Consider the following 20,552-nt stretch of genomic DNA (forward strand, 5'->3'; position numbering starts at 1 on the left):
GGTTTTAGATTCATGAGCCTAACTTGAAAATCAACAAGTTTCAAAGACATCTTTTATTTTTGTCATGTCTTGATATCAAGACAATAATGTTCCAAGTTGGAGTTCTGCTTGATTCCTCCCTCACTCAAACAAGGTGCTGGGCAGGTTTGAGGAGAGGAGGACCAGGGGTGGAGTGGCATGCCAGGGTTGAGTTGATTAGATGAGAGTGTGACTTCTCACTACTCTGGTGGTTTTATTACTGGCGAGGACTGCCCATTCACATTCTCAGCAAGTGGTTTAAAAATAACATGTTTTGGAACATGCAATGCATGCACAAAACTTGGTTTTAGTGCACTAGTGACAGCAACTAGAGTTACAGCTTCTTTTTTTTTACTCAAGTTGTAGGCAGTTGGGAGAAGAGCTTTTTTGAGACTGATGGTACTGTCAACCTAATTTTGGTTTTCAGTCATTGAATTAAAACTGACATGCCCACAGCAACAGATTGAGTATTTCAGTGAGAAAACGAGACGAGTTGGAAATAATGATTAGAAGTATTCATTAACACTTTTTTGTGAGCGATAAGTCACACATACTGATTTTTTTTAGATGCCTTGGATACTTTGAAAAATAATTTAAAATGACTGCAGGTGCTTTTTAAGACTCCATTTGGTTGCCTTGAAGAAGCTATTGTAAAGCTGTGTCTAGTGGTGGTCCTGTATTCAAAATATCCAAAATTAAGTCAGTAAGCAAAATGATCCATCCAGCCATTATCCGAACCGCTTATCCTGCTCTCAGGGTCGCGGGGATGCTGGAGCCTATCCCAGCAGTCACTGGGCAGCAGGCGGGGAGACACCCTGGACAGGCCACCAGACCATCACACAGGGCCAACATACACCCACACACCCACACACATTCATACTAAGGGACAATTTAGTACGGCCGATTCACCTGACCTACATGTCTTTGGACTGTGGGAGGAAACCGGAGCCCCCTGAGGAAACCCACGCAGACACGGGGAGAACATGCAAACGCCACACAGAGGACGACCCGGGACGGCCCCCAAGGTTGGACTACCCCGGGGCTCGAACCCAGGACCTTCTTGATGTGAGGCAACCATGCTAACCACTGCGCCACCATGCCGCCTGAGGAAAATTATATCATAATCAATATGCATCATGGTAAAAACTACAAACATAAGACGCAGGTTGTAAAAAAACTGAATTTTCCTTTAAGTAAGACTAAATTATATTACTTGTCAGATGCACTAGAATATTTTTCCTCAAAAGTAATTCTAAAACGGCAGACCTTTATGGGTTTCGTCTTTATCAAGCAAAAAGAGTTTTAGCGTAATGTGTCTGTTGGGACCAATTTGCCTTACATTGCATCCTTTGCAGTGTGACTGTCATATGTGAACATTGTGTTGTCAATTTTGAAACAATATAGAGCAGGATAAGCGGTTTGGATAATGGATGGATAGATATTGTTAAGACCTGTTGTGTAGGTTTGTGTGAAATTCAGTGCTCTTGCTTCATTCAACAGTCACAGGAATTTGAGAACATAAATTGGCTTCTGGTATGACTGTAAGCTTGAATGATTCTGTCTATAACCCTTTTCCCACTGGCGAAAAAACCTGCTAATGTCTGCCTTTGGTTAATGTAAAAAGGCGGATGTTAGCGGGGGTTTTGGCCAGTGGGAAATGTGTTGCAGCAGGGTGCTTGTGATAAACTAGCAACCTATCCAGAAAAAAAGCCCAATATTTTTAAATCACTTTGTTGTTACATGTTACTCAATAGAAACAAGAGAGGTGATAGGTGCTGATGCGAGTGGTGGGTGATGATTCAGATAATCAAATGAAGTCTCTCAATAAGATGTGTGAGTCTGACTGTACTTGAGCCAAGGATATGTACACCTATCAATCCACCTATCAGTGGATAAACAAAAATCATATTTGATCATTCATCTTTTAGTAAGTAGTGCTTAAAATTTCACTGCCAGGATCAAAGTTGAACATGTAACCCAACTTATAGGAATACAGTAGTCTGTGACATTGTAGACCATGAGCAAAATGGTAAATGGGGAACTGCCACTGGCTGGAAAGGAAGAGGATGTTGTCTCATGTCACGTCTTCCTCCCATTAAGTTAGTCTTTCTTCTTCTATGGAATAGAACTGTGTCCTTCCGTATTCTAATATCAACCTATGATAGGATTGTTGCTCTGCAAGCGCTTAACTGTTGTGATGTTACTGAAACATTTGATCAAATCTCATTGGTATCTGCTTGTTAGCATCTTTATAATATTTTGTTAGGATTGTCTTTTTCTAGACAGTGAAGAAGAAATGACTGAAAAAACTTGGTTAAGAGGGGGACTGACCGATATCACTGTTCTTAGGGCGCATTTGAATAGTAAATCATACAGTTGGGTATGAGACCATATTGTCATTACTTAGCTTGTTATGCACTGCATGGCTCCCTTTTCATGGTGATTTATCACTTCTACAGTCAGTGCAGTACATGCTTTCCGTGCTTCCTTGAAACACTATACAAATAGGTATATTAGCATGTTTCTGCCATGATGATTTCTTCAAAAAATAACTATGTGCCTGCATTACATGATTGGTGTTAACCTGGAAGTGACACAAGCCCAATAACGGCACACAAATAACAGCATTAAAGTAGGCACAGGGTTAGTTTCAGTATCTTAGTGTTTGCACATTTGTAAAATATTCTACACAATACAGTTAGTAAGTATGATGCTTCCATTTCCTCCCAGGAAGAGGAGAAGCTGTTGGCATTAGTGGAAGAGAGTCAGACCAAGGTACTGGAGCTGAAGAACCACCTGCTGGCCAAGAAGAGCCAAGTGGCTGACTCAAAGGCTACGCTGGACCAGAAGATCTGTACACTCCAGGAAACCAACAGGTATTAGTGATAATAACTATGAGAAGATACATAAGTATAGTACTTCTTACTATTTTTTTTGTTATTAGGGGTCCAAGCAGCGAAACTGCTAGAGCCCTATTGTTTTTGTTGTTGTTCTTTCTTTCTTTCTACCGTTTATGATTTTTCTCCACTGAAAGTGTTTGGGCAGCAAAAAACAAGACCGAAAAACACGAAAATTGGTAGGTGTGTTGCAAATTCCACCAACTACTGTACTACTACTGCTACTACTACTACTACTACTACTACTTTCGGCTGCTCCCATTAGGGGTTGCCACAGCAGATCATCCGTTTCACTACTACTACTACTACTACTTTCGGCTGTTCCCATTAGGGGTTGCCACAGCAGATCATCCGTTTCCATTTCTTCCTGTTTTCTGCATCTCCCTCTGTCACACCAGCCACCTGCATGTCTTCCCTCACCACATCCTTAAACCTCCGCTTTGGCCTTCCTCTTTTCCTCTTCCCTGGCAGCTCCATATTCAGCAACCTTCCCACAATATACCCAGCATCTCTCCTCCACACATGTCCAAGCCATCTCAAATTTGCCTGTCTTGCTTTGTCTCCAAACCATCCAACTTGAGCAGTCCCTCTAATATAATCATTCCTAATCCTGTCCTTCATCACTCCCAATGAAAATCTTAGCATCTTCAACTCTGCCACCTCCAGCTCCGCCTCCTGTCTTTTTGTCAGTGCCACTGTCTCCAAACCATATAGCATAGTTGGTCTCACAACCAACTTGTAAACCTTTCCTTTAACTCTTGCTGGTACCCTTCTGTCACAAATCACTCCTGACACTCTTCTCCACCCACTCCACCCTGCCTGCACTCTCTTCTTCACCTCTCTTCTGCACTCCCCGTTACTTTGGACAGTTGACCCCAAGTATTTAAACTCATATGCCTTCGTCACCTCTACTCCTTGCATCCTCATCATTCCGCTGTCCTCCATCTCATTCACACATAGGTATTCCGGCTTGCTCCTACTGACTTTCATTCCGCTTCTTTCCGGTGCATAACTCCACCTCTCCAGGTTTTCCTCAGCCTGCACCACCAATCGTCCACGGAGACTCCTGCCTGATCTCATCTGGCAACCTGTCCCATCACCATTGCAAACAAGCAAGGGCTCAGAGCTGATCATTGACGTAATCCCACCTCCACCTTGAACCCATCTGTCATTTCAACCGCACACCTCACCATTGTCACACTTCCCTCATACATATCCTGCACCACTCCTACATACTTCTCTGCAACTCCCGACTTCCTCATACAGTACCACATCTCCTCTCTCGGCACCCTGTCATATGCTTTCTCTAAATCCACAAAGACACAATGTAACTCCTTCTGGCCTTCTCTATACTTCTCAATTAACATTCTCAAGGCAAACATCGCATCTGTGGTGCTCTTTCATGGCATGAAACCATACTGCTGCTGGGTAATCGTCACCTCTCCTCTTAACCTCGCTTCTATTACTTTTTCCCATATCTTCATGCTGTGGCTGATCAACTTTATACCTCTGTAGTTGCTACAGTTCTGCACATCGCCCTTGTTGAAAATCGGTACCAGTATGCTTCTTCTCCACTCCTCAGGTATCCTCTCGCTTTCCAAGATTGTGTTAAACAATCTAGTTAAAAACCCACTGCCAACTCTCCTAAACATCTTCATGCCTCCACAGGTATGTCATCAGGACCAACTGCCTTTCCACTCTTCATCCTCTTCATAGCTTCCCTCACTTCCCCCTTGCTAATCCACTGCACTTCCTGATTCACTGTCCCCACATCATCCAACCTTCTCTCTCTCTCATTTTCTTCTTTCATCAGCCCCTCAAAATACTCCTTCGACCTTCTCAGCACACACTCCTCGCTTGTCAGCACATTTTCATCTCTATCCTTGATCGCCCTAACTTGCTGCACCAACCAACTGCTCAGGCACATAAAAATACCACCAACTACTCAGGCACATAAAATGACACCCGCTGAACTCAAGGTGATGCTGTAATAATCAAATGTAATTTTTTTTTTGCTGTTCTGCCCTGGCCATGTGTATATGCAGTACACAGCTTAGACAGTGAGCTAAACATGCTTCCAATAAAACACCTGAGATAGGAGTCACGGTTCAGGTATCTTTAGTAGAAGTATTTTTTGCAAAACTGTAACAGATACAAGAATAAAGAAACATGAATGAATGAATGAATGGACAGCATGACAATGACATAACACAATGATCGAATTATATTGTACACTGACCTAAATGTACACTGTTTGACTACATTATGTGATAAAATGTACATAAAACAAATCACCAAGGTACTAAGGTAAGTATTTAACAGTGATTATGACTGCAAAATACAGTAAGCTATGGCCAGGTTAACAGCAGCTAGCATAGTAACATGCGCTTTGCTAGCATAAACTATGAGGTGAGTAAACACATACAATAAATGTATTTACCAAAAATAATCAACATATCAACACAGGAATATCTAATTGTCGATATACTCGATATACAAAGATTGTGCCAAATCAAGGGCGAAATCAAAAGGATGGAAGTGGAAGTAATACTCGATCCCTCCACTGCTGTGTCTCTGGCCAAAATGGCGACTCTACTTAAGCCACAGAGGTTTAAATACCTATATCAACTTCCACCACTTGTTGGCGCCAAAAACACTAACTTATATACTGGGGCCAGAATACTTCATGCCTGGCATCTATTAGATGTCAAACCAATAAACTTTACAGGGATAGCAACAAACAACTTCAAAAGGTAATTAAACAAGGTAGGTATATGTGTTTGTGTGTGTGTATCCTCATCTAGGTAGTGTCCTTGGAAACTAGGAGAGGGAGCTCAGACACAGGTCTAAGGAACAGTCTCTGTTCACCTTCCCGGGTGATTTTCACCTCAGTCTTTCTGACCTTCCCACCTTCACTAGGAAAGGTCCTGGTAACTAGTCTGACTGGCCAGTCGTTCCTCTTCAGTTGGGTGTCTTTAAGGAGAACAACAACATCCCCTTCTTGTAGGTTAGGTCTCTCAGTCCTCTGTTTGTGACGTCCTTGAAGCCCGCTAATGTACTCCTCCTTCCAGTGATCCCAGAATGTGTTATCAAGGCTCTGGACCCTCTGCCATTGACTTCTGAAGAGGTCACTGCTGTCGAATTGGCCTGGTGGTACAGGAGGTGTGCTAACCTTCTGGGTGAGGAGCGTGGCTGGGGTGAGTATGACATGTTGGTCTGGATCTGTGGAGACTGATGTGAGTGGCCTTGCATTCACTATTGCAGTGACTTCAGCCATGAAGATTATCAAGACTTCATGATGGTGTCCAGGAGCATGGCGTTGAGGATGCGGCGTGTGACGCTGATCATCTGTTCCCAGGTCCTGCCCATATCCGACACATGTGGAGGCTTGAACAGCAATTGACACCCTTGATCTAAGAGGTAGCTCTCGATTTGCTTGTTGTGGCAACCCTTCTTGTTGATCTGAAGCTCCTTACAGGCCCCCACGAAGTTGGTCCCACAATCTGACCTGAGCTGCTTCAAAGGGCCTCTGATGGCAAAGAAACGTCTAAGAGAATTGATGAAGCAGGATTTGTCCATAGATTCGATCACCTCGATGTGAATCGTGTGCTCATGCAAGTAAAGATGATTACCCATCTCTTAGCATTGGCTTGACCACCCCAAGTTCTTCTTGACGTGACAAGCCAGGGACCAAACGCATCTAGTCCTACATATGTAAAGGGAGGATCTGTGCATAGTCGGTCAGTAGGTAAGTCAGCCATGATCTGTTCCCGTTTGCCTCGCAGTTTGCGACAAGTGACACAATTGAAGATGGTGCTACTGATTGATCTCTTTTCTCTGACAATCCAGCTGCCTTTACTGCTCCTTCCGTGAAACGTCTGCCCTGGTGATGAACTTTCTCATGGTAGTGTCTTACCAGCAGCAGACTGACATGATGTCTGCCAGGAATGAGTATGGGGTGTGATTCATCTGACATGAGCTGGGTTCTTGTTAGCCGACCTCCAACTCTGAGAAGATGATCTGCCCCGATGAAGGGACAGAGTTTGCTGAGTGGGCTTGACATAGGGACAGGTAGCCCTTCTTGGAGACATCTAATCTCATCTGCATACACTTCTCTTTGGACAGTGTGGATGATTGTGGCTTTGGCATGATTGAGTTGCTCTTCATATAGATGCTTGTTTGCAGCTATGCCAACCGTTGCAAATTACATTACATTACATTACAGTCATTTAGCTGATGCTTTTATCCAAAGCGACTTACAATAAGTGCATTTAACATAGGAAATCAGGAGAACTACTAGTCATCAGAGGTCATAAGTGCATCTAAACAAGCATCTAAGAGCAAAACTAGTGGTAAAGTAAAAGCGCAAGGAAGAGTTTTTTTTATATAAATGAGTGAATACAATAAGTGCTAAGAACAAGTAACAGGGTAGTGGTTCTTGAAGAGGTGAGTTTTCAACCTGGGCCGAAAGATGGGCAGCGACTCCGCTGTCCTGACATCAGTGGGGAGTTCATTCCACCACTGTAAGGCCAGGACAGAAAAGAGCCGCGACCGGGTCAATCAGCAGCAGGGATCTCTGAGCGACGAGGCAACCAGGCGTCCCGAGGCAGCAGAGCGAAGTGGTCGGGCGGGGGTGTAGGGCTTGACCATGGCCTTGAGATAGGAAGGAGCTGTTCCTTTCACTGCCCTGTAGGCTAGCACCAGAGTCTTAAACTGGATGCGAGCAGCTACTGGGAGCCAGTGTAGGGACATGAGAAAGGGAGTTGTGTGGGAGAACTTAGGGTGGTTGAACACCAGACGAGCTGCAGCTTTCTGAACAAGCTCCAGAGGTCTGATGGCCGACGCTGAGGCGCCAGCAAGGAGGGAGTTGCTGTAGTTCAGCCGGGAAATGGTGTCCTTGGACGCCTGGATGAAGAAATTGGCAATGTGTTCAAGCCGAGCAACAGCTTTCAAGAGAGGACTCCATGTAGAAAATCATTCAAAGCGTGCACTGCCAAGTTTGTTGTGCGACAGACCGCTGACACAAGTCGTAACCTCTGACTGTAACTCGGTGTCTGACTCAGGTTCGACAAGGCTGAATGTCTCCTCACATAGTTGACTGTCTTGCATCAGCGAGGGAGGCAGGTTCTGTTAGCCATGAAGAGAAGGCCAGCTGGTCAGGTGGTAGTGATCTGGTCGCATGATCAGCTGGGTTTCGGTCAGTGGGCACAAAATTCCACTGACTTGCTTGTGTGGACCGTCTGATGCGCTGTACGTGATTGTGGACATGGACAAGCCAACAAACAAAAAAACGCCTTGACTCATTGAAGATGTAGCCAAGCACCACCTTGCTGTCGGTAAAGAACTTGACGTCATTCAGTTGCATGTCCAACTCCACGGCCAGTACAGCAGCGCAGAGCTCGAGTCATGGAACTGTGATCTCCAACTTCGGAGCAAGCTTTGCTTTGCCGAAAATGAAACCCACATCACTGTGACCTTCAGCATCTTTTACTCGCAGGTAGGCAACATCACCTATCGCTTTGGTGGATGCATCACAAAAAATTCACATTTCCCTTCTCTGAGCTGCAGACAAGGGGAGTGATGTGTACATCCTTGGAATCTTCAGCTCTTGCAGGTCTTGTAGGGAATCTCTCCATCTTTGCCACTTCTCGTGATTCTCCTTTGGGAGTGGCACATCCCAGTCACAGGCATTAGAGGCAATATCTCTTAGTATTGAATGACCCTGAATGCTGACAGGTGCAGCGAATCTGAGGGGGTTGTACAAACTATTGATAGTGGACAGTACACCACGTTTTGTGAAGGGCGTGTTACTAATAGCCACTCGGAATGTGAATGTGTCTGTGGACAGGTCCCATCCGAGTCCTAGACTACGCTGTATGGGTGGGTGGTCCTGCCCAGCTCTAGACCTTGCAGCTCTTTAGCAAGGTCTTCCCCTGGAAAGGCTCTCATTACGTCTGGGCTATTGGATGTGACTTTGTGGAGTCGTAAATGGGACTGAGCTAGCATGTGTTGAGCTCTCTTCAGCACATCACTGGCTTCAGTCACACTGGAGAACGACTTCAGTCCATTGTCAACATAAAAATGTCATTCAACGAAGAGTCTTGTGTCAGTTTCGTACTCCTCTTCCCTCCAAAGCTGTCCTCTTCGTGCCATAGATGGCCACTGCAGGAGACGGGCAATTCCCAAACACATTGACCTTCATCCGAATCTCCACAATGTCCCCATCAAGCTGGTGGTCATGAAACCACAGGAAGTGGAGGTAGTCACGGTGCTTTAATTTGACCAAGAAGCTGTGAAACATTTGTTGCGCGTCGGCCATTACCGCAATGGGCTCAGGCCGGAAGCGGACAAGCACACCAATCAGGCTGTTATTTAGATCTGGGCCCCTGAGTAGCACATCGTTGAGGGATATGTTGTTGTACTGGACACTCGAGTCAAAGACTATCCTGATTTGTGCTGGCTTCTGTGGATGATAGATGCCACAGCTTGTTAGGTACCAGCACTCGTTATCATAATCCAGTGGAGGAGCCGGTTCTGCATGCCCATCACTGAATCTCTTTCCCATGAACTCGACGTCGTGGTCTCTCATCTCCATCTTCTTTTTCAAAGTGCAGCAAAGGGTTAGGAGACGGTTGAGGGCTTGCTGCCTGTTGTTAGGCAGGCGCTGTCTTGGATAGTGGAATGGTGGGGGGGGGGCACCCAACTGTTGGCGTCATCCTTAGAGAACTCTTCGTTCATGATGTGGAGGAAGATCTCATCTTCGACCGAGAGTGCCAATTTATCATCCTCAATGGTGTGATTGAAGACCTGCTTGCCAAGGCCATCTTGAGCTGGTTTGCTGGGAGGTTGTCTAGGGAGTTCACCTGTGAGCCGGTCTTTGACATAGATGCTGCTGTCACAAGGTCGGAAGAAACTCGTGCGACCATTCTCCAGAATACTGGTCTTGAAAGCCTTCACAGTAGGTTTGTGGACTCCCCTGAGGCACACGTCTCCTATGATTACCCATCCTAAATCGAGGCGTTGGGCATATGGCGCATTGTGTGGCCCATTGCACTGACTGCGAACCTTGTGAGCAAGGATAATGTCCCATCCAAGCAGCAAGAGGATCTCAGCTGAAGGGTCAAGAGCTGGTATCTTGGCAGTAATGACTTTAAGGTGAGGATGATGAGTAGCGGCCCCCAGTTGTGGGAATTTCCTCTCTGTTGTTAGGAATCAAGTTGCACTCGATGAGTGTGGGTAGTGCCAGAGTTACCCAGCCGTCTACACCCTCTATCAGGAATTCTGTGGTTCTTCTGCTGTTGTCTGTTACGCCAGAGCTTGTTTTTCAGGTGTAAGGAGAGACGGGCATCCCTGGATGTTGAACATGTCGAAGAAGGCGGACCTGGCCAGTGACAAGTTACTCTGGTCGACCAGCATTACATACATCTTCTTCTGCTCAGGACGTCCTTTAGGATACATATTGACTAAACACATTTTTGAACATGACTTTCCATGCAGGCCTTCCCCACAGACTTTAGTGCAGCTGGATATAGTCACAGTGGAGCTCTCCTCAGCTTGCTCCTCGCCATGTCCCTCTATTGAAGTGATGGACTCTCTTCCCATCCAGTAAGGTGGACCGTCATGCAGAGCTGAGACCTGACAATTGCTATTGCACTCTGAACAGCTGATGACAGCCTTACAGTCTTTGGCTCTGTGGTTCATGGAAATGCAGCACTTGTAACAAATTTAATGTTCTTTGAGGAAACTCTTCCACTCATCCAAGGTCTTCATTCTGAAACCCCTGCATTTCCTGAGGGGAGTGTGTTTTTTTTTTTTTATGAATGGGACACTGTCTGTCTGGGTCCATAGGAAGCTTGTTGCTGTCTGGAGAGTTTGAGGCTTTAACCTCAGTCTTATTGGCGGAGATGAGAATCCTGGCTTTCCACTTCTTAGCTAGAGGCCTTTCGGCTTTGAGGGGTGCTGTGCTGGAGCCTTGTAGGGCAAAGCTGTGGTCTGTTCTTATTTCTGCATGATAGTTCACAAAATCAACAAAGAACAAGAAGGGTGGATAATGAACACAATGATCTCTCTTGTATCTAGTCCCTTGAGTAACCCATGCTTCATGGAGGTTATGTGGGAGCTTCTCCACAATTGAGTTTATTCCTCTTGCCGTATCAAGGAAACTTGAGACCTGAGAGGTAGCCTTCATTCTTTACTGCTTCTACCTCAAGGAGAAGATCAGCAAGCTCCTGAAGATGTTGATTATCTTTGTAAGAGATTTTTGGTGAGCTCTCCAGACGTTTGAATAGTGAAGCCTCAATAGCCTCCGGAGAACCGTAGTTCTTATCCAAATGTTGCCATAACCTGTCGAGACCAGCTGCTGGATTGTTGACATGGACTGCTCTGATTCTCAAGGCATGCTGAAGAGACTCCCCGCCAAGCCATTTGATAAGTAAGTCCAAGCCTTCTATGGCATTGCGGAAGATGGATCTCCATGACATATAACTATCTGGCTGGTTGTCAAACACCTTGAACTCTGCAGTGAGAAGGTCACGATGTGTGAGAAATGCAGCTAGGTCAGAGACATCTGTGCATCTGGGCGTAGGCCTGGAGCTGACTTGATGAGGAGAACTCACATTATTGTTGCTGATTGGTAAATAGGGACTGAAGGCTTTGGAGGCTTTGACGTTGGCCTGAAATGAGCTTGAGTCGGGTTGGTGCATGGCTTGATGGTCTTGAAAATGCTGAGGTGTACACTGGCTGGCATATACAGTGTCTGTATACTGGGGCTGTGAAGTACATGCTGTCCTCCTTCCACCATTATCATCTTGCTGGCAACTGACGTGTGCGTTGATACATTCATCAGTGCGCTGTCTTGACACAGCTGACGAGAAAGGGGGACCGGTGCTGATGACCTCACTTTTAACATTTTTCATCTTTTGCAGCAGCTTCTAGCACCTTTGCTGCAGCCAGTGAGGCTTCAGCTTTGCTTTGTTCTTGGAGAGCATTTAACTTTGCATCAATGCGTGCTCTTTCAACCTCCATGTTTATTTGATGTTTGGCATATTCAGCTCTTGTGCGTGCGGCTTCTGCCTTCACCCGTGCCTTTGCTGCAGTTTGGCTTTCATGTGACTTACAAGAACGACATGAAGATGATGCTTTGCTTGATTTTGAAGACAATGCTGGCTTTTTTGATGAAGCTCCAGACCACCAGGTTGGACACTTCATTATAATCTAGTGCGTCATTCATCTTGATGCTCTTGGTGGAGATATAGAGTGTATCCAATCCACAGTGATGCTCTTGACGTATGGTTAATCTTTTCACTCGTCTGCCCTGGCCATGTGTATACACAGTACAAAGCTTAGACAGTGAGCTAAACACAATTCCAATAAAGCACCCAAGACAGGAGTCAAGGTTCAGGTATCTTTAGTAGAAGTCTTTTTTGTGAAACTGTAACAGATACAAGAATAAAGAAACACGAATGAATGAATGAATGAATGTACAGTATGACAATGAAATAACACAATGATCGAATTATATTGTACATTGACCTAGTACAGTGTTTGACTACATTATGAGATAAAATGTACATAAAACAAATCACCAAGGTACTAAGGTAAGTATTTAACAATGATTATGACTGCAAAATACAGTTAGCGATGGCCAGGTTAACAGCAGCTAGCATAGTAACATGCGCTTTGCTAGCATAAATTATGAGGTGAGTAAACATACAATAAATGTATTTATCAAAAATAATCAATGATATCAACACAGGAATATCTAATTGTCGATATACTCACAGATTGTGCCAAATCAAGGGCGAAATCAAAAGGATGGAAGTAGAAGTAATACTCGATCTCTCCACTGCTGTCTCTTGCCAAAATGGCGGCTCTACTAAATCCACAGAGGTTTAAATATCTATATCAATTTCCACCACAACACTCTAATTTATATACTGGGGCCAGAATATTTGCAGTTATCTCAATAACAGCTTGGCCTAGTGTACAAATTCTTTAATCATTTTAATCTCTCAAGTCACCTGCATCTTTGTTCAGATGGTCTTCTGCTCTAAAAATGTCAAATTTGTGACTTTTTCTTAAATTTCTCAAAATGCTATTTTTGGCATCTTGTCCAAAACCGCTGGGCCAGTTATCCCAAAACTTCTTCAGGATTATCCACTTACGTCACTGATCTTAAGTTGTTAAAGAAATTTCAGTATGACAATCTGTTTCGATTATACAAGCCAATCAATCTTTTCAAAATAGCTCATTTCAAAAATTTACCACATGTCATGAACATGTTGAGAAATCAACCATAAATTTGAGAAACATATTCAGGAGTTCTCACTAAGCCTGTGTATTAAAGTGTGTTGCATTTCACATGTGAAACGTTTTTATCGTTATCAGCTGCATGGATTTGTACAAAATTCGGTTTGCACAATCTAGCGTCATGACTTGGTCAATGCATAAAATTTGGTAATGATTGATTAAAGTGGGCGTGGCTTGTTACAACAAATCTACATTCCTACACATTTCACATTCCAAAATTCAAAGAATAAATAAAAATCCCCTGTACATCCTATGGCGCTTAATCCCCCCCCCCCCCCCAGCACATCCACTGATGTGTATCAGAAGTTAGCCTCACTGCAACTTATGGTCAATTCAGAAGTCTGTCACCATATATTTCAAAATATGCAAAATCAGTTAACATCTATATCTCCACAAGTCTTCATTCAAACGCTACCGAAATTGAAACAGAAATTTTTTCGATACTAGATATCACGTTTCAAATGGTGTTCAGATGTGTCAAACGATGAGTCCGCAGTGACATTCAGTGTCTTGCTGTAATTAGTACTGTATGCACATTTTCTACCCAAACATTCTCTAGCCAAATGTTTGATCAAACTTCATCAAAGTATTTGACAATACACCTAAAACCAGCAAAATGTTGTGTGATTTTTTTTTTTTCAGAACTTTATCACCAACATTTTGACTGTTGTAAGCATTTTAAGTTTAAACAGACAGAACTACTTCTGTTTTGCACATGATGTCATTGCGTCAAGTTGTGAGTAGGTGTGTGAAAGATCATGGTTCTTCAGTGGTGAAGTCTGTTAGTCGCCTGCTCTGGGATTGCAAATGTCCAGGGTTTGAATCCACAGGTGAGAAAGTCCCACTTGTATTCCTCGGTTTACCATTTTACCAAGTCCCCAATGGTTCACAGTAGAAGTCACCTCACCTTTTAAGATACAAAGGTCCCAGGTTCAAATCCTCCTTGTGAATACTCTCAATTTTATCTCGCCTGCTTTTCAAACTTTTCAACCATCCTACATGTGGGCTGAGACTGTGATTTGAAATTCTGAGTGGTCCTAGGCTTTGTCTCTCAACTGAAGCTCATGATCATAAATTTCAGAGTTCATAAACTCTACAATAAGCATCAAAGCTCAGTAAAGTCTCATGCTGCTTTGACCGCGTTCATTGCTGCTTGCGGCTACATTTTTTATTGTTATTATTACATTTATATTTTATTACATTTCATTTTCTTGAAGTTATAAACAAAAGAACTGGGTGATTACTGCATAGCCATCAGTCAGTATTTAAGTATCAGACCTTCAGAACTCTTGATTCAACAAAATTGAAGCAATTAAATGTTTGATGGAGGATTAAATGTTTAATGTTATGTAATAGACATAAGTCTGTTACAATATTCATTAAGGGATCACTTTCATTTCAAAAGTCAGAGAGCATATGTCAGATAAGAAAATATAAATTATATTTACTCATCTCATCTTATCTTCAGCTGCTTTTCTGGGGTCAGGTCACGGTGACAGCAAGCTAAGTAGGGCACTCCAGATGTCCGTCTCCCCAGCAACACCCTCCAGCTCTTCCTGGAGGATCCCAAGGCGTTCCCAGGCCAGATTGGACATGTAGTCCCTCCAGCGCGTTCTGGGTCTACCCGGGGGTCTCCTCCTAGTTGGTCGTGCCTAGTAAACCTCCAAAGGAAGGCGCCCAGGAGGCATTCTAATCAGATGCCCGAACATTCTCAACTGGCTCCTTTCGATGCGAAGGAGCAGCGGCTCTACTCCAAGCTCCCTCTGGATGTCCGAGTTCCTCACACTATCTCTAAGGCTGAGCCCAGACACCCTACGGAGGAAACTCATTTCAGCTGCTTGTGTCCGTGATCTCACCCTTTCGGTCACTACCCAAAGCTCATGGCCATAGGTGAGGATTGGAACGAAGATTGACTGGTAAATTGAGAGCTTTGCCTTCCGGCTCAGCTCCTTCTTCACCACAACGGTCCAGTACAACGTCCGCATTACTGCTGATGCTGCACCAATCCGCCTGTCAATCTCCCGCTCCATCCTACCCTCACTCGTGAACAAGACCCTGAGATACTTGAACTCCTTCACTTGAGGCAACAACTCATCCCCAACCCAGAGGGAGCAATCCACCATTTTCCGGTAGAGAACTATGGCCTCAGACTTGGAAGTGCTGACTCTCATCCCAGCCATTTCACACTCAGCTGCAAACCGCCCTAGTGCGTGCCGGAGGTCACGTTCTGATGAAGCCAACATCATCTGCAAAGAGCAGAGATGCAATTCTGAGGTTCCCAAAACGGACACACCCCTCACCTTGGCTGCGCCTTAAGATCCTGTCCATGAATATCACAAACAGAATGGAGACAAGGGACAGCCTTGGCGGAGTCCAACACCCACCGAAAACGTGTATGACTTTGTGCCAAGAATGCGGACACAGCTCTCACTTTGGTTATACAAGGACCGGATGACTTGTAGCAACTGCCCTGGTACCCCATACTCCCGCAGTACCCCCCCACAGAGTGCCACGGAGTACACGGTGGTAAGCCTTCTCCAAGTCCACAAAACACATGTAGACTAGCTGGTCAAACGCCCATGCCCCCCTCAGCACTTCCACAAGGGTAAAGAGTTGGTCCATTGTTCCACGGCAAGGACAGAATCCGCATTGTTCCTCCTGGATCTGAGGTTCGACAATCAGGCGATGCCTCCTTTCGAGCACCTTAGAGTAGACTTTCCCAGGGAGGCTGAACAATGTGATGCCCCGATAATTGGAGCACACCCTTTGGTCCCCCTTGTTGAATATGGGAACCACCACCCTAGTCTGCCATTCCACAGTTACTGTCCCCGACCTCCATGTGACACTGAAGAGGCATGTCAACCAAGACAGCCCAACAATGTCCAAAGCCTTCGGCATCTCAGGGCAAATCTCATCCACACCCGGCGCCTTGCCACTGAGGAGCTTTTTAACTATCTCATAGACCTCTGCCAGGGATATGGGTGGGGCTTCTCCTGAGTCTTCTGACTCTACCGCCTCCCCTGAGGATGTGTTAGTCGGGTTCAGGAGCTCCTCAAAGTGCTCTTTCCACCGCTTGACAACATCCCCAGTCCGGGTCAACAGTTCCCCTCCCCGGCTGAACACAGCCTGAGTCAAGCCCTGCTTCCCCTTCCTGGGTTGCTGGATGGTTTGCCAGAACTTCCTTGAGGCCAACCGAAAGTCCTCCTCCATAGCCTTGCCGAACTCCTCCCACACCTGAGTTTTTGCTTCCGCAACCGCCGAAGCAGCAGCCCTTCTGGCCTCCCGGTACCTGTCTGCTGCTTCAGGAGACCCCTGGGCCAACCAAGTCCGAAAGGCCTCCTTCTTCAGCTTGACGGCTTCCCTCACCACTGGTGTCCACCAGTGGGTTCTTGGGTTGCTGCCTCAACAGGCACCAATGAGCTTTTGACCACAGCTCTTGCCTGCCACATCTACAATCGAGGCTTTGAACATGGCCCACTTAGACTCCATGTCCCCAGCCTCCCTCGGCATACAGGAGAACTTCTTCTGGAGGTGGGAGTTGAGGACCTCACGGGCAGGGGCCTCTGCCAGACGTTCCCAGTTCACCCTCACTACACGTTTGGGTTTGCCAGGTCTGTCTGGCAGCCTTCCTCGCCATTTGATCCAACTCACCACCAGGTGGTGATCAGTTAACAGCTCTGCTCCTCTCTTCACCCAAGTGTCCAAAACATACGGCCACAGATCTGAGGTGTTCTGGTTCCAAGTACACTTATGAACTACCTTATGTTCGAACATGGTGTTTGTTATTAGCAATCCATGACTCACACACAACTCCTATAACAAGGCACTGATTGGGTTCAGTCAGGGAGGCCGTTCCTTCCAATCACGCCCCTCCAGGTTTCTCCATCATTGCCCACATCAGCGTTGAAGTCCCCCAGCAGCAGAACTATAGAGTCCTGGGGCAGGGCCCTATCCAGGACACCATCCAGAGACTCCAAGAAGGCTGGATACTCCGAACTGCTATTCGGTGCATAAGCACACACAACAATCAGAGCCTTTCCCCCAACATCTCGCATTCATATAGAGGCAACCCTCTCATTCCCCGGGGAGAACTCCAACATGGCGGTGCTCAACCGGGGACTTGTGAGTATCCCCACACCCGCCCGGCGCCTGTCACCTTGGCCAGCTCCGGAAAAGTAATAAGTACAGCCCCTCTCCAGGTGTTTGGTACCAGAGCCCATGCTATGTGTGGAGGTGAGTCCAACTATATCTAGTTGGTACCGCGCCACCTCCCGCACCAGCTTAGGCTCCTTCCCTGCCAGAGAGGTGACATTCCATGTCCCGAGGACCAATCTGTGATGCCGGAAGTCAGCATGCCCCAGTCCCCACCTTTGCCTGCCACCCGGCCTGCATTGCACCCTACTCCAGTGCTCATTCCCGTGTGTGGTGGGTCTACGGGGTGGTGGCTCCATGTTTTTTTTCGGGTTGGGCCTGACCGGGTCCCATGGGCCAAGGCCCATCCACCAGATGCTCGCTGGCGAGCTCCCCTCCCAGGTCTGGCTCTAGGAGGGGGCCCCGGTTTCCCTTTTCCAGGCGAGATGCTGTAACTCTGCTGCTGTAAATTCATTGGGTTTATTGGGAATCGCTTAGTCTGGCCCCTCCCCTGGGACCAATTTGCCTTGGGAGACCGTACCAGGGGCTATTGCCCCCGACAACACAGCTCCCATGATCACCAGGATCCACAAACCTCTCCACCACATTGAGGTGACGATTTTTGGAAGAGATCATATTTACTGTTCATTGGAAAGTTTAAGAATTGAACAATATAAGTATGAAATGTATGGGAAAATGTTCAATTCTGAGATAGATATTAAGTCTGAACAATAATTTTTTCTGTTTTTTTTTATGCATTGTTTTGAAGGATGTTGTTTAGCCAATAGAGTGAAGTGGTCTGAGTTTCCATTATAATATTGGGTCACTAACAGTATGACTACTACTGAATGGAGGGTAATGAACAAGGTTTTTAGTCTGTGGGCAACAAATGGTTGGTAAATTTCAAAAGTATCCTATAACTTTCACCTATGTGTCAGAAAAATATGTTCAAGGAGAATAACTTAAGATTTAATTATCACCTGGTAGTAAACTTCCATGACTGTTTAACACTGACCAAGATATTCATATCAAGTTATTAAAAAGAGTGGTCCAGCCATCTCATTATTTTGTAGGACAAAATTAGATGGCAGATGTCTGTGAATGTTCTCATTCATCCAGGTCATGGTTATCCAAAGGAGTTGAATCAATTCCAGTTGCACTTGATTCAACTCCTTTGGATAGATGGCAGATGGTTCCACACACCAAAATACTCATTATAATTTCCCCACTAAAAAAAAAAAGTAATTTTTTTTATATACAGTGCACCCGAAAAGTATTCACACCCCTTCACTTTCCCCACATTTTGTTATGTTACAGCCTTATCCCAAAATGGATTAAATTCCCTTTTTCTCTCATCAATCTACATACAATACCTCATAATGACAAAGTGAAAAAGGTTTTGTAGAAATTTTTGCAAATTTATTAAAAATAAAAACTGAAATATTGCATGTACGTAAGTATTCACACCCTTTGCTATGACATTCAAAACTGAGCTCAGGTTCATCCTGTTTCTACCGATCATCCTTGAGATGTTTCTACATCTTGATTGGAGTCCCCCTGTAGTAAATTCTATTGATTGGACATGATTTGGAAAGGCACACACCTGTCTATATAAGGTCCCACTGTTGACAGTGCATGTCAGAGCAGAAACCAAGCCATGAAGTAAAAGGAATTGTCTGTGGACCTCCGAGACAGGATTGTATCGAGGTACAGATCTGGGGAAGGGTGCAAAAAAATTTCTACAGCTTTGAAGGTCCTGAAGAGCACAGTGGTCTCCATCATTCGTAAATGGAAGAAGTTTGGCTCCACCAGGACTCTTCCTAGAGCTGGCCGCCCAGCCAAACTGAGCAATCGGGGGAGAAGGGCCTTGGTCAGGGAGGTGACCAAGAACCCGATGGTCACTCTGACAGAGCTCCAGCGTTCCTCTGTGGAGATGGGAGAACCTTCCAGAAGGACAACCATCTCTGTGGCACTCCACCAATCAGGCCTTTATGGTAGAGTGGCCAGACGGAAGCCTTTGCTCAGTAAAAGGCACATGACAGCCCACTTGAAGTTTGCCAGAAAGCACCCAAAGGACTCTCAGACCATGAGAAACAAGATTCTCTGGTCTGATGAAACCAAGATTGAACTCTTTGGCCTGAATGCCAAACGTAACGTCTGGAGGAAACCAGGCACCTCTCATCACCTTGCTAATACCATCCCTACAGTGAAGCATGGTGGTGGCCGCATCATGCTGTGGGGATGTTCTTCAGAGGCAGGAACTGGGAGACTAGTCAGGATCAAGGGAAAGATGAATGGAGCAAAGTACAGAGAGATCCTTGATGAAAACCTGCTCCAGAGCACTCGGGACCTCAGACTGGGGCGAAGGTTTACCTTTCAACACGACAACGACCCTAAGCACACAGCCAAGACAACGAAGAAGTGGCTTCGGGACAAGTCTGTGAATGTCCTTGAGTGGCCCAGCCAGAGCCCAGACTTGAACCCCATTGAACATCTCTGGAAAGACCTGAAAATAGCTGTGCAGCGACGCTCCCCATCTAACCTTACAGAGCTCGAGAGGATCTGCAGAGAAGAATGGGAGAAATACCCCAAATATAGGTGTGCCAAGCTTGTAGCTTCATACCCAAGAAGACTTGAGGCTGTAATCGCTGCCAAGGGTGCCTCAACCAAGTACTGAGTAAATGGTGTGAATACTTATGTACATGCAGTATTTCAGTTTTTTATTTTTAATAAATTTCTACAAAACCTTTTTCGCTTTGTCATTATGGGGTATTGTATGTAGATTGATGAGAAAAAAAGGAATTTAATCCATTTTGGAATAAAGCTGTAACATAACAAAATGTGGGGAAGGTGAAGGGGTGTGAATACTTTCCGGATGCACTGTATATATACTTCTGCTGTCGGTAGGCTTGGCGTACAACACGGGGAAATTGTATGCCAATGTGTCCTACACAGAGTTAATCTGCAAGTGGAATTCAGGTTCTCCATCTGCAAAGGTAATCTTTATTCATGATCAAGAACCATTTCTAATAACTCTGTCCTTTGGATGATCTGTGGGATAATAAGAGCACAGGGTTTTCGTTATACATTTAAAGCTGCCACTGGTCTCCCTCTTCAGCAGTCTTTAGTTCATGAATGGTCTAAATTTTGTTCGAGTACTGTGTTAAAGTCCCTTCCCACTATTATACTGGAGTCTGG

At 45.3% G+C, this 20,552-nt stretch overlaps 1 protein-coding gene across 1 annotated transcript in view; it reads left to right on the plus strand.

The window, feature by feature from the left end:
* Positions 1-20,552, plus strand: part of smc1b (structural maintenance of chromosomes 1B) — a 229,085-nt gene that overhangs the window by 99,000 nt on the left and 109,533 nt on the right. The window contains exon 17 of the mRNA XM_056282390.1: positions 2,749-2,894. Within this exon, the coding sequence (XP_056138365.1) occupies positions 2,749-2,894 (146 nt within the window). The remainder of the gene's footprint in view (positions 1-2,748; positions 2,895-20,552) is intronic.

The sequence above is a fragment of the Lampris incognitus genome, chromosome 6, assembly GCF_029633865.1.
Source record: "Lampris incognitus isolate fLamInc1 chromosome 6, fLamInc1.hap2, whole genome shotgun sequence".
Classification (NCBI taxonomy): domain Eukaryota; kingdom Metazoa; phylum Chordata; class Actinopteri; order Lampriformes; family Lampridae; genus Lampris; species Lampris incognitus.